This window comes from Notolabrus celidotus, chromosome 24, assembly GCF_009762535.1.
Source record: "Notolabrus celidotus isolate fNotCel1 chromosome 24, fNotCel1.pri, whole genome shotgun sequence".
Taxonomy (NCBI): domain Eukaryota; kingdom Metazoa; phylum Chordata; class Actinopteri; order Labriformes; family Labridae; genus Notolabrus; species Notolabrus celidotus.
In genome coordinates this window covers 6,533,357-6,548,380 of record NC_048295.1, presented here as the reverse complement: position 1 = coordinate 6,548,380, position 15,024 = coordinate 6,533,357, and the positions used below count along the sequence as shown (strand labels likewise).

At 41.7% G+C, this 15,024-nt stretch overlaps 1 protein-coding gene across 4 annotated transcripts in view; it reads left to right on the top strand.

Moving 5' to 3' along the window:
• The window catches only part of zranb3 (zinc finger, RAN-binding domain containing 3), a 66,983-nt gene that overhangs the window by 38,561 nt on the left and 13,398 nt on the right, over positions 1–15,024 (top strand). For all 4 annotated transcript variants that reach the window (XR_004630101.1, XM_034677427.1, XM_034677424.1 and 1 more), the window contains 3 exons: positions 4,880–5,034; positions 10,964–11,068; positions 13,874–14,016. Coding sequence is in view for 3 of the 4 variants with exons in the window: in XM_034677427.1 (XP_034533318.1) it covers positions 4,880–5,034; positions 10,964–11,068; positions 13,874–14,016 (403 nt within the window). In the remaining variant the exon portion in view is untranslated. The remainder of the gene's footprint in view (positions 1–4,879; positions 5,035–10,963; positions 11,069–13,873; positions 14,017–15,024) is intronic.

The following is a 15,024-nucleotide window of genomic DNA, read 5'->3' as shown; positions in this document are numbered from 1 at the left end:
GACATTTGAGGGCAGATTTATTGAAGACTGAAACTGAGCTGGCAGCAATTCAGAGCTGGTTTTAAGGCCTTTTTGCAGAGTACTTAACATAGAAAGGAACACAAGCCATTTAGGTTTTAACAGGCAAGCTATCAACCCCTATTACCCTTTAACATCCGAAGATCAGCGTGCAACAACTCTGCAAAATCCATTCCCATCAAAGCCACCCCCACACACTCGTGCTTTGACATCTATTAGTGGCCGGAGATTTTCAAGTGGTTAATTTCTTGTCTCTGTTGCTACCTGTGCCCCCCAACGGTCTACAATTCAATCCCACTCCTGCTCCCCACAGCAGGGCCTTTTTGCACTTTCGAGTCCCCTCCCTCTACTCCTGGGTGAAAAAATTACTCTACTTGCTTTCTCTAAAAAACGCGACCAGGCAGAGTCTAGGGGAGAGATAAAAGCTTTGATGTCGATCAGAAATGGCAGCACTGAGGAGACACTGCTGGATACTAGCTTGGCCCCCCACCTTCTCTTTGGACATGTTCTTTTCCCTGAAGACAACTTATAAATATCCATCTGTCTCACTGTAGTGTCTATGTTCTTGACTTATTCTATCTTCCTATCTATGTATCGAGTATTCCATCAGACAATCTATCTGTTTATTATTTTCTATGAAGCTAGCTGTCTGCTATTCCTCTAACTGTATATTTAGTTACCCATTTGTCTATCTCCATTTGTCTACCAGCTAGCTAGCTAATTGTCTTCTTCTCTCTCTGGTAGTTTTCTATTTTCTTTCTTTAGAGCTCACTAGCTGATTGTCTACCCTTCAATATTTTAGAGTCCTATTAAGAGCCCGATTTGAGATCCCCAAAAAATGTGGGGCCGTGGCCTGATTCAAGGCCTCTCTTAGTAGGACCATTTTACAGCTCAGGACCAAGTAAGTACCACAAGAGTTTCTGTGAGAACTCATGCCTATGTAATCAGGCAGACCTACGGGACAAGGGCGCTCAGAGACTCGAGAGAGGTCTATGGTTGTTAACTTAAGTGTTTTTAAGCATGAAAACTAAAGCAGAAATTATTTATGCAGTTGAGGGAGATGAAGAGAGAGAGATGATAGTGGTGAGACGGATAGCAGCTGGAGTCTGGCATGCCGACATCAAATCAGGCGAGCCTACAGGACAAGGATTTCCAACTTCCAAGCTAGCTGGCTTCCATTCCCCCTCTCTCTCTCTAGGATATCTAGTTCTTCTATCTGACCAGCAAGCTTGCTAGCTGCCATTTTTTTGTCTCTCCCTCTCTGTCTAGGTTTATGACTCATCAGGACTTTCAAAGGCTTAAACAGGGCCGCTTTGTGTAGCTGGGTGTTATTGTCATCTGTCTGTCAGTCTGTCTGTCCATATGTAGCTAAGCCTTTGTTTGTGTCACTGAACTATCTCCGTGTCTGTCTGCCTCCCTGCTTCCTCTTCTGTCTGTCTTCCCTTTCATCTATCCCCTTGGCTTTTAGTCAGTTTGTTAGTTACATGCCTTTGCTGTCCGTCTCTGTCAGCGTGGGTTTAGTATGAAACACAGCAGTTGTCCAATAAAAGTGACCTATGGGGTCAGGAGCGATGCCTAATGATTTTCCTCTACCTGCCCGTGGTTTTAGAAGGCAAACCGCAGAGCTGTCGGACGCCCACACTTCTTGATTGCTCTGAGATTACTTTCCTCACCGCACAGACAGGCAATCACTCCTCCTCTAGCTCCCTTTCTCTCTCTCCCTACTGTCTGCTACTTTATCTATCTGCATGACCGAAACATTTAAGCATTTGAAACACATTCTTTTGGATGCTAGTTCAAATGTTGCAGCAGCATCAGCTGCACCAAATCTCCCTGTACTCACAGTGCACAGTTAGAATTATTTTTTATATCTATATCTTTTGTTTCGATCCAGCAGAAGATGAGATGACTCAGTCCAATTAGGCATTGTTTTCTTTCTCTCGCAGTAAAATAACAGATAAATCCCTTGGGGTGTTTTGAAGGCACTGTTCATACTGTGTAAGTGACAGTCTAATAAGACGGCTTTGTAAGATGAATTGCCCCCATCGTATAAATGGCCCACTTAATGCAGCTGGCGCGTTCCGCCACTGCAAACAGGGTAAGGGGGGAAAAAACTGCTTACAACAAATATAGGGTGCACATTGCAAAGCTGCTAGGTTTCATTACAGAGGGAGAAGGACAGATAGATGGGATTTTGTGAAATGCTAGTGTCCCTAAAAATGTTTTGGTGCAACGTTTGCAGCACAGAAAAATGCCTCTGTCTGGTCATTTTTGTATTCTCAGACACAAAGTGGCCCATTGCTGCTGAAGCTTGGATGTACCAGAGGCAGGGAAATTGCACCTATGAGGGCAGCAAACACAACAAGGAAAGACACAGACATTGTTCAGGATGGGTCAAAGAGAGGACTTGACTTATTGGGGGTGATGTCACCTTGAAATAAAAACGTTTAAGCATCAAATTGCACACATGTCAGAGGAATTAGTGCTGGAATGTAACTACTGTAAACTGTTGAATTGAAGCCAATCTCTTCAATAATGGCCAGTTGTGCAAAAGTGCTGAGTGTCACTGACGGTAGCTTGGTATTGATTTTTCAAAAACAACTTGGCTGAAACTGAAAACAGTGATTGTGTAAGGAAAACAGAGCCACAGGGTGAGTATGTCTTTGTCTTGTAACGATGGAAATTCATTTGGTTTAAATCTAAATTCATCATGACAACATGTGGATAGTAGCTGTTGTAGCAGCTGGAGCCCGGCATGCCGACATCAAACCTACGGGACAAGGGAGCTAAGGAAAAGACATAAACCAAACATTTTTTAAACCCTGGCGCTCAAACGTGTGGTTATGAAAAACCTTAACAAAATATTCCACCCCGCCATGGATACAATCATCGCTTCCCATTCCTGACCCTTTTGACAACCCCGAGGATTGATTGCGACCCACCTTCAAAGCATGATGGGAGTGCTGTCTTTGTTCCGCCGTGTTCATCTGTCACTCAATCTTCTTAGTGTATGAGTACAAAAGCCCAATCTGACCCACAACCAGCGGAGACCTGCTGCAAGGTCATGGCCACACTTGTTAGATGGAAACACTCTTGTCACAGACATCAGCTTGTGTCAGTATTTTCTCCCGTTAACAAGCCCAGGCGAAACACACACATACTCACACACACACACACAAAGGCAAGGCAGACAACTGGCCACGCGAAGTGATTTAAGGCAAGTATTATCAGAGTGTTATAGGTCATTGTCTAAATGAAGCGTGGTCGAGCAGTGGCGGTCTCATTTCCACCGGCTGACCTTTTCTTGCTGGATGCTGGCAGGATGAGCGAGCTACATAGCCGACATTAATGACCCGCTCTATCTCTTCTTTTCCTGTTTCTCTCTTTCTCTTACGGCGACTGTTATTTTATCTCTCTCTCTCTCTTTCTTACACTTACTCTCATTGCTTTCCATCATTGTTTCCCAGCAAATTATTGAGTTAAATTGCAAAAATAAATAAATTAGGCTTTCAAGTCACGGGCCCGCTGTTTAGCTGCGCGGTGTTACCCGACATGAAAAGAATAAAGCAGCCGTATGAGGAGTATTCTTATTTAAGCCAGATGAGATTGATATCACTCCTGTGTTGTGAGTATGGAGCCTGAAAATCTTATTAAGACATGATTATGATGCGTTTGGCTCTGTAGCATGAAATAATAATAAAAACCCAGTGCTACGAGCGGATCCTGACACATTTAACAGCCTTGTCATATTAGCATCTCAAACAACAACATTCAGTTCATCTCAACGGAATCAGGAGCAATTGATGGATTGAACTCGGGTGAACTTGGATATACAAAAGCAAGCTGTCAAACAAAACAGAAATTGCTATCATAGCTTATTAGCCGTGAAGCACGATCCAGTTCCTGTGACTCCTGTCAGAGAAACTCCACTGAAGACTGCAGACAGTTATGTAACATGTTTTTTTGATGGAACAAACATCTCTCTTGAATGCATTCGTATGTTTTTTGCCCTGTTAGCTATGGGGCTAATTAGCCTTTTCAACTTGTAGCAGCCTCACCAACTGCTTGTTTTTTCAACTTTGAGACAATGTGTTTCTCTGAGCCATAAATTCCATGCCTTCGTTTGGATCTGTTTCACTAATCAATGGCTGTATGTAATGATAGACGATGTGCCTCCTCTTCCATCCACTGTACAAAAGTGATGCCAAACTACCACCGCTAACATCTCTCAGGAAACCTTACCACGTTTAATTTTTAGTAACCAGTTCTAACCACACCTCAAAGCTTTCTTCCGGTGAGCTAACATTATACCTGTCCCGCTACCAAGCTAACGTAACTGTCGTTATATGTAAAAGGTCAACTTCTGAGAAATTGGCAACAATTTAGTTTTTGAAAGTCTTCTTCTTTCATTCCTGATGATCCTTTGTTGTTCTTTTAAGACATAAGAGAGCAGCCAGACGTTTAGGACTATGCAGGTTGCTTGTTACTTCTGGTTGCAGCAGCACGAAACACTGACTTATTATTAATATTTACATGGAAATGTCAAATATAATTATTTTAATGTTTTCATTTCAGACTCTACAGCCAGTCTTTAATGGCAATATTTTTAAGTATAAGGTAATTTATTCAACGGTGTACTGTTTGTGAATGCCCCATTTGAATATTGCCTACAAATCTATCCCCTCAATATTGTATTCCGTATAATAAGACTCCAAAGCTGCTGGTGCTTAATGTCTCTGCTAGTCATTGCATCACCAGAGGAGCAAACAGAGGTACCAATAAAGCTGCGAAAGCCAATAACAAGTCAATAATAAAATACTCAGTGAGATATTATCCAGCCTCTCTCTCTCTCTCCCTGCAGACCGGAGTGCTGCGGCGCGTGTGTCTACTGCTGCGGATGCAAATGATGATGATGAGGGCAATGATGGAGAAGAAGCCAGCACCGCCCATCCCATCTACCCGAGCCTGCAGTTCTGTGCCAGCCAGTACACAGACCGAATATATCTGTACTCTAAGGTAATGCTGGATGTGTGAGTGCTTGATTGGGCGTGTTGGATGATTGTTGGAGTCAGCCCATGAGGGAGTGGAGATACTTTACTAATGATTTCTGGTGCCTATCATACAAAGGATTTAAATGGAAGTCCATCTATAACCTTTTGGGGCCGAAAAGTCTAGGAATCTAGTAATAGTTGCACTATATGATATATTTGTGTACAAATACACTTTTCCAGAGTTTAACTACATCATTTGGCAAAATTCAGCCAATCTGACCTTGCAGATTGGATACACTGTCTGCACACAGAGTGTTGTATTTTAAATCAAACGCTTGCCTTCTCTTGTTGTATAAAACATCCCACAATGGTCGATTTCTTGCAAAATGCGTGTCTTCTTGGTCTTGTATTTCAAAAACTTACTCCTCCAGTTTTTCAAAGATACTGTCAAGAAAGTGAAAAAGAAAAGAGGCTCTTTTACTTTCTTAATGAAGTCTGAAGTGTCGGGTATAATATATTACATTTCAGATCTGCAGTTAATAAGAATAACTGAGACTGAAAGGGCATGTTGAGATTTTATAACCACTTGATGTTTTTGTTCTTACCAGCTTGTTCCTGTCACATTCACCTGAACGGTGAGAAAACATAATGAATTCCTTTTTCTCTGAGTGTGAAGTCTAATTGAGATCAAGATGTCTTTATCAAGATAAAGCTGCAAACAACAATACATGTGGAAAAGTAAGAGACCCGCCGTTCTTCCACGTATTTTTAATTAGCAAGCCGAAGGGATGTGAGGAAACGGTTACAGACGGCATTAAGAAAGTCAAAGATGAGGAATGAAACGTCAGCTGAGCTGATGATGATTGAAATAGCTGCAAATGAGTCCAGTTACATGCGTTATGTGAACCACCTGTGATTAACTGAGACGCTACAGTATGTCACATTCGTTTGAGTACAGTATAAAAAGAAACAATTACAGCTTCTTCACTCATATCCTGAATCCTTAATGAATGCCAGCTTCCAGTTTCCTACTATACGAGACCATCAAAACTTCATGTAAGCGTACTCATCCAACTCTCAGATTTAAGATTTGGTGTCTGGACTACAAGATGGGGAGGTGTTGGCCACATTTCACTCTTCTGCTTTGTTCTTCAAGGACCCGGTTTAGAATTTTGGGGTGGCCAATTAGATTACTTGCAACTTGTGCTTGAGCCCCTAATGAGGCTCTTTCCTTTGGGACTATTTTGTCAACTGCACAACTGCCCTGTATTCCTGGTATCAGACCCCACTACAAAAAACCCAAACTACAATTGCTTACGTTGCTTGAACTGCTGAAAATCTAAATCAGTTGTACATCTCCCTGCTCTGTTAAAACAGTTCTAAACAACAGCACTGGCTGCAGAGACAGCACTGCAGGCTGCTATGGGGAGAAGTGTTAGATCAGTCATACATTTGTACATATCCTCTAACAAGCTTTCCTTGAATCAGCTGACCTAGAGTTAGAAACAAATAACCAGTCATGAGACTTCTTGAAAAAACTGCACTGCAACTGGAAGTTTCACATTGATATAATCAAGCCTCCCCGCTGCTTTTGTCATTAAACTTTCTGTTGCCTCCTGCACCCCATAGCAGACTAAGATAAAGCGTAGTTGAACCACGGTCTGACTCTGATTACACTCCTGTGCATTCACGGCACTCCTCTTGAGGGCCACTTGCCAACAGACCTCCGTATTGATCCGATTGTGACACTTAACAGCCTTTTGTTTCATTCATGAGGGATCAGGTTCCTTCCCCGCTAACGCAGATAAGAGACAAGAGGGTTTTACATAGAGAGGTCCAAAGCGCTGAACTGAATCACCAATGGAATATTACCCTGATGGCAATAGACAAGTGTCATGTACGCACGGCTGAGGACGATAAGCCGTGCAGATAAATGTCCCCCGCTGTCGTTTAAATGATAAACTGTAGGAATTTGGCTTGAACGCTGTCACATCGGGATAATCCCAGGCCAGGCGTGGAATTCGCACAAGGGGAGCTGCACGGTGCACAATCAAGGGAAGATTTGTCGCCAGGGTGTGAATGAGAAATATTGAGAGTATTAGGAAATTTTATGTCTATTTACTGCACTTCAAACTGTTGTTTTATTAAAGGACTCACTGTCCTGCTCTCAGACAGATGGCTGGTTAGCTTCATGACAGTGACAGGAGTAGCAGAGGGGCTCAACTTAGAGAGTGGTTTTTGTGCCTTAAACTGAGTGAATCACAAAAAAGGCAGTGCAAAATGTTAATACTCTCAACAAGCATCCGTTAGCTTTAGAGTGCAGAATTAGCATCTGCTGTCAGAGCCGCTGATTTGAAGAAGATGGTGTATTGTTGAAAGAGGAGCTGGTGATGAAAAGTGACCTTTTTTTATGGTAAGACAGCTGACAGTGATGCTTCATCTTTGTGGCTGTTTAATGAACATTTTTCAGAGTTTGATCAATGTTTAAGTGATCTTTGTGATTTCTTATAGAAATTTGTCCTGGACTTGAATGCTGCACTTATTAAGCTGCCTGCACAGTTAAAACAATCATAAGACACAGAGAAGCAGCAGCACACAAGATGGGAAGCAGGGTGGTGCAGGGGAAGTATGTGAAGTTAGAAAGAGGCTTACTTTGAATACACACATATTTGTCCCCCCTGAGAGCATTATTGGGAGAATCAGCACAGGTTACACTCCTTAATGTTGATTTGTATCTCCCAGCCCGTGTGCCAGCTGCCAGCAAGTATTAACCTTTAAACCTGTCCCCTCTGCGCACAAATTCCCATGCCTACTGTAGCTGAAGTTTGGACTGTAGCTTTAACCGGTCAGTCATTTTTAGTCCTGACGTTTGGAACAATCACTGTCTTATGAATGAAGTCAACAATAAGGGTAAGTGGCTTCCCAGGCTTCAAATTGGCAGTAGTTAGCGCTAATGAAGCAGTAATAACTGGGAAAATGTTCTTTATTGTGCATATTTTTTACAGTGATTATGCAGTTACCTCTAAGCTGTGGCAGTATGATTACCCATAATCACAGAGAGGTGCATTCTTCTGGGTATATGCAGCTTTATTTCTTTACTCCTCTATATCCCTCATTATTTTGCTGCTAATGCACATGTACTGTCACAAGAGAAGCATTTAGCTTCAAGTGGTGTACATATATTACAATACAGGGGGAGATCATTAACAAGATCCTTGGTTACAACGAGAATCACCATGGTGAGAAATAAAGTAAGAGTATATATGTGACCAGATTCCAGAATAAGAGTGTAATTAGACTGAAGTTCTAAAAGTTAGTTATTAAAAATCTGATTGCTTGGCTGAAAGCACCTGGAGTTTAATACAAAGTGATCCGCAGTACACAATGAAGCTAATTACACATTAAAGCTATAAAACTAGCCGCTAATTATAGACAGCCTTGGTGCTGCAGTTGCTTTTGTCAAACATGTTCTATATGGATAAAAAACCTTCCCATAGTTTCCGGCTTTGTGTACTACAATGAGGTTTATTTCAAGAGTGACAAGTATTACTATAACCCCATTTCCCCATTACCATATATTAGCATATATTAGCAGTAGCAGCATATGTTCTGTCTGTAAGATTTACATGTTGGGCTCAAGGTTTTGAATTCACAAGTAGAAGTGATGACAGTGTGTTATCTTGCTTTTACACAAATACAATTTTGCATACCAGACGTGCATTCCAAAACAAGACTTAGTTTACATGCTTGCTAGCATTTCTCTCAGGCTGTAGGGGTGCTTTGTGCTGCATGCTAGAGTCCGTGTACTTAGCTCTTGCTCTACTGTAGATTGTACATATGTGGTTTTGGGCAGTGAGAGGGGTGAGATAGGATCCCAGTATGTCAGTGTGTTAGTTCCCCCAGCAGTCTAAGCCTATAGCAGCACAACTAAGAGCTGGTCCAAACATGAGCCAGTCCTAACTACAAGTTTAAATCCTACTCTTAAAAGTAAAGAGGGTTTTTACCTCCTGGATCCTGACTGGTAGATGATTCCAAAGGAGGGGGGCCTGATAACTGACGGCTCTACCTCACATACTACTATTAGAGACTTTGGATATGACGAGCAGGGCTGCGTGATGGAAGTGCAGTGTTCTAAAAGGGTAATGGGGCACTAAGGGCTCTTTATGATACGAAGGTGCCTGACCATTTACTACGGTAAAGGCTAGCTAGCTGGTTACTGAGTCTTCTTCTTCTGTTGCTGCTTCTTCTTCGTTTTCCCTCCGTGTGACAGACCCAATTTTAACAAGTTTGATGCTAATATTTGACATAAGAATGTAGCTGTTAAAATATAGTAGCAGTGCATCCAAAAGCTATGTCTCAACCAACAACAAGTCGTGGTAATAACTGTAACATGAAGGCACACATTGCAGTGTCAAATCAAGAAACGTAATATCCAATATCACCCACAAAATATCCAGTATCTTCACCTGTTTGACTTCATCTTGTTAGCTCACAGAATCATAGCATTATCTTTGATATCAGAGAAAGTAATATAAGCCTTGACGGAAAATCTTCTGTTGCTGCAAATACGAAAACAGAAAGACACCCCCTTTCTCTGACACATAAAGGTAACATCTATTTGATAGCATCAGTGTGGCTTGTTTGCAATCTAACCCCTCCTGTCGAAGTTATATAAGTACAATATTACCCTGACATTTATTCTCGTCAGGCAAGTGAAACAATCGCTCTGCTGCATCGTCATTCACTTGGAAGTAAACTGAGCAAGTAAACGAGCGTGGTTGTATTTGTTTGCTTTGGTTACACCAGTGACTCAGCAGCAAATCCCACGTCTCACCAACTGTTTGGGCAGAAAAAACACGAGGAGCCAGTCAGGAGCCTCGGAAGAAACCATGTAGGGACGGAGTTCTGCCACTATGCACCAGAGCTCCATTTACTGCTTCAGAGAGCTGCTGAGTGTTCAGTAGATCTCTCTCTCTTTCTGTCTTGTGAGAGAAAGTGAGAGTAATTCCACCACTGATATTCTTTATTTCCCTTGATCACATTAAAGAAACCTGCCAACAAATCCAAAACGACTCTTAATAAACTGTGCAGATTAATTTATCAATGGCATAATTGTCTGTTTTAAATTAAAATACTTTAATTACTTGGTGTAACTTGGAATCCCACATTTGCAATTAATCAAAACCCCTATACAAATAAAACACGCTACTATCTTTGTCAATTCCTTTGTCTCATCTTGTTGATAACAATTGTAATTATTTTTTAAAGCACCCTCAAAGAATATTAAGACATGAAATACAATTACTTTTTGTGTTATTGTGCCACGTTGTGTTATCTCTAAGAACACCTTTCTCTTTATTAAACTTCTTTATACCCAAGAAATTCTCCAACAGTATGATCTGTGAATTATGTATTGCTGTGTCTGGAAAGAGATGTAATTCTCAATTCAAGCACTGCAAGGAAATTTTATTCACAGTAATAGTCTGAAGGCAAATTTAAGTGATGCAACACTCTTTATGTATTCTGCTCTACAAATAAGGCTGATAAGACAATCAGTGACAAGGTTGGTAATATAGTTGAACTCTCCATTTACTGTGAAACTGTGACCCATGTGTTATTTCAACAAACTTAATGTCTGTTAATGATTATTTAATCACATGAAAGAAAGCTTCTTTTTTAAGGTCATACCACTCTGTGAGCATGTAAGAAGCCTCTGTTGAACTTTCAATTTACTGTGAAACTGAGACTCATCAGACACAGATTAGTGTTATTTCAACAAATAGTACACCTGTTAATAATGCGTAGGTCCTACTAAAGAAATCGGCTTCTTTTTAGGGTCAGACCACAGAGAGAAGCTGTTAAGGAGTGGTAGTGTTAGATGCAGTATCAGTAACAGCAGTAACCAGTCTATAGCTTAAAGCTGTCTTCTTCCTCTCTGTCTCCTCTTCTGTTAGGACGCTACACCGCTCGAATTGAGCTTTGTCCCTCTGGACATCAAACTAACCAACTGGGACGACCTGCCCGAGGCCTTCAGCCGGCGCCGGGAAAATCGAATGCAGGTCTGCCCTTCCCGCCAGGCTGTGTGTGCGCCTGTGTGTGTGTGTGCATGTCTCTCACAATTGATATTTGTGAATATGTGTGGGTGTGCATGTGGATTTGAGTGTTTACACAAGGGAGACGTACCTACTTAATGAGTCATTACTGCAAGAACGCCTTCAAGGGGAATTCCACTGGAGTTTACTTCTAGCTTGTGAAATCTGCCAATATCTCCTTCTTTTGATTGATTAGAAAGACAAGAAAAAAACGACCATATGGCTTTGCATAATTTTGAAGATGACTTAAACTTATACTCAAGAGTTTAATTGAAAGTTTTTCAGTTAGTTAGCCCATAGGCTGCTTGAAATATCCACTTAATTTCAGCTAAGATCATTTAGCTTGATACGACAGCCAATAGGGCTATCTCCTCAATTCCACTGACCCAGTATGATGAGGCACAAGGCTGTGTGGGGTTATTAAATAGTTGTGTGTGTGTGTGTGTCAATGCCATGTGAAAGTAATGACACTGCTGATTGTGAAGTAGCAGCACGGCAATGGGAGCAAGAAAGATAGTTTGAGTGTGGATGCAGACAGGGCCTGAAGGTGGAGAGGGAGGCAGGAGGGTCGGGAGGGGGTGATTGAGAGAAGAAATAAGAGAGGGGGTGGTTTGGGGGTTTGGGCGCCCAAGGAGACCAGCGAAAAGAGAGAGTGTCGTTTTATGAGGGTCATTAAAGCAGACGGATCATCGCCTCGAACGACCCCGCACGCCAACCAGCTAATATTAAATCCTGCAATCTGCCGTGTGGCAGCGACCGTGCCGCTGACAGACACCCCACCTGTCACCTTGTTTATGTTGGTGTGTAAAGCGAAGGCGTGAGCTGCATACGTCCTCTGACCCATCATTCACGCCCTGTTACACAGCAATTGTCCATCAAAATCGATACTAAACAAGCAGTTAAATGTGCGCTGCTTTGTGGCTTGGAAGCTTCCCAAACATCCCTTCATTTAGAAGAATGTATTTATCGGTTTTTCATGCCAACAGGTGCAGAAATCCCAGTTTCTACCCTGTATTTATGAAATGCCTTTTAAAAATGCACATCCACTGGGGACTGTGTTTTGATTCAAATGAATAAATCAATCAAGCTTTATTTGTAAAGTGCCAAATCACACTTTGCAGTGTTTAACTAGTTACAGCAGCAATGATAAACTTCCTTTAACAGGCAGAAAACTTGCACAGGACCAGACTCATGTAAGATGGCTATCTGCCTCGACCAAGGTTGGAGTTGGAAAGAGGGATACAGGAGATTAGAGGTAATATGAACTCTCACTATCCATCAGTGGTGTCTCAGCAGCTCAATAGAGGGCTGCAGAGTGAACTTTGGAAATCCTCGCTTTATGAGTGATCAACATGATAAACATGTTGTCCAGCTGAACCATGATAAATCAAAACGCTTCCAGTTTCCACCTACACACAATCTGAAACCTATGCATTAACCCATCGGACCTATGGAGATGCTGGAGTCCCCCTCCCACTCTCACAGTCTTCTGTCCTGAGTTTTGACATCTGGTGTGACTCCCAGACTTTAGACTAACCTTTGACAATCTCATGGCACAGTAACCTCAGGACATGTGTAACGCGAGTTAATGTATAATCCAAACTATCATGATGTTATATACATCCTTACTGCAGAACGTTGACCTTCGATCTCTCTCTGAGCTGAAAACTAACCTCCGCTCAATTTCATGTTTCCATGTGGATATCACCCTCTGGTTACCCAAATAGGGAACTACAGCCAAGTTAGTGATTCCATATTTGGAATGTAACATTGGGAGATTTGAAATAACATTTCTGTTCTTGTGTGGTGAAATCAATAGAAAGCCAAATTTACGTTCTCAGTCTGCAAAAATGAGTTGTTTTGCTCACATCATTGTCCAGTGAGTCTCAGCTTTACAGTGAAAAGTAAGTCAAACAGCAGCTTCGTCCTGGCCTCTATGCGCAGCATGAACCTGAAAAAGTAGCTGATTTCTTTCTTGTGACTTAGTTCTTATTAACAGACCTTATGTTTTTTAAAATAACATTCATCTGTGTCTGCTTGGTCTCAGTTTCACAGTAAATTAAAAGGTCAATAGAGGCTTCTCTCTGGCTTACATAGTGATATGAGAAAAGCAGATATTCAGATGAGTGATTTTAAACCCAAATGGTTTCAGATTTTTAACATTTCAGAACAGCATCATCATTATAATGTCATTAACTAGTAATGGTTGAACCTCCATGTGCAGCCCAGAGTAGTGTCCTCCAACCTCCAAAACAACAGCAATGCAAGCCTAGGTGCTTGGGAATGAAAACTCTCCATATAATGCATTATGAGTTTTATCTACAGAAAAACAATCTTTGTGTGAGAGAAGGCATCATCTATAGGAAAAAAAAACACTCCTCCAGTGTAATATACGCAGGTAAATTGCCCATTAGGCCTTGATGCTTGGTGTGCTATCTGTTATTTTGCCAGCGGATTTTCTTTGAATCCTTGACTTGGCTGAAAGCATAGAAAGCTCTCTCTTGGTTTGATAGGTTTTATTCAGCTATCAGGGAAACTGTCTCCTTGCTTGTGTGTGTGCGTGTGTGTGTGTGTGTTTGTGTGTTTGTGCACTCTGGGGGTTTGAATTGTTTGTTTTTAGCCCCAAATTGAAAAGCTAAAAAATGTTTCTGCTCTTAAAGAGGCTCCAATATCCAAACTATCAATTTGTGCAGTAGACGATCGCTCTGACAGTTTCAGTTTTTTCTGCTCGATATTGAATATGAAGTGAGGTGTCGTGTCCCCACCCCGCAGGTCCTGAGGTTCGTTCAGGAGTGGAGCAGCCTGGCAGCCATGAAGCAGAAACAGCTCCGACGCAGCGGCCTCCTCTTCCACAGCCCAACACTCGGCCTGCAGCAGCTGGCCGCCGCCCAGCGCCCACACTCCAGCACCAAGAGGTCAGATTCTGGCTGGAGAAATGTTCTCAAAGAAACGCTTCTTTGACTTTCAAACGCTAAGCTGTGATTAATTATTCTGGCTGTCATTGACCATTCACTAAACCCATCTCCAGAACATCAGGGTGGGCTTGTCAAGCTTTTCCACATGTGTGAGAGCCAGAGAAAAGTGATGCTCACCAATTAAAGAGACCTGGGGGTGGTGCTTTTATCAAAGCGCTACTTTCATTCCCAGGGGTATAGCACTTTGAGTTGAATTGTTCTCTTCTCTAAAATTAACATCAGCATTGTAACAGTGATAATAATGATGAGACTGATATTAATAGTTGTAGCAGCTGGAAGTCAACAGCAGCAGGCCATCTACTGCAATTTCCGGGGGAACCTACAAGACAAGGGAGCTCAGTGACTCCCAAAAAGATCAATGATTAGTAACTATAGCAGCATAATTAGGAGCTGGTCCAAGCCTGATCCAGCTCTAACTTTAATCTTTATCAAAAAGGAAAGTTTGAAGCCTACTCTTAAAAGTAGAGAGGGTGTCTACCTCCCGGACCCTGACTGGTACATGTTTCCAAAGGAGAGGGGCCTGATAACTGAAGGCTCTACCTCCCATACTACTCTTAGAAACTTTAGAACTGTGTTCCCAGCAACTCTATATGATGGTGCCTGACCATTAAGAGCTTTGTAGCTCAAAAGAAGGGCTTTAGATTATGTTCTGGATTACATGGGTGCTCTTTCTTTCTAGTCATAGTCCTTGCCAGCTGAGACAAAACATATAAATGGCATTTTGGGCCTGCAGTGAATATAATATTGATGATTTATTTAACAGGCTAGAAATCCTTATGTTAAATCGACTAGTGCTTAATTTACAAGTCGCTGATTTTATCATCAAAGTCTTCTTATATTCAGTAAAATTCTTGGTTTCAGTGTTTTGCAAATCACCACATTTTATTTTTATTTACATATGACCCGGCGTCCTAACTTTTTTAGGTAACAGGCTTGTAGCTGAAAAAG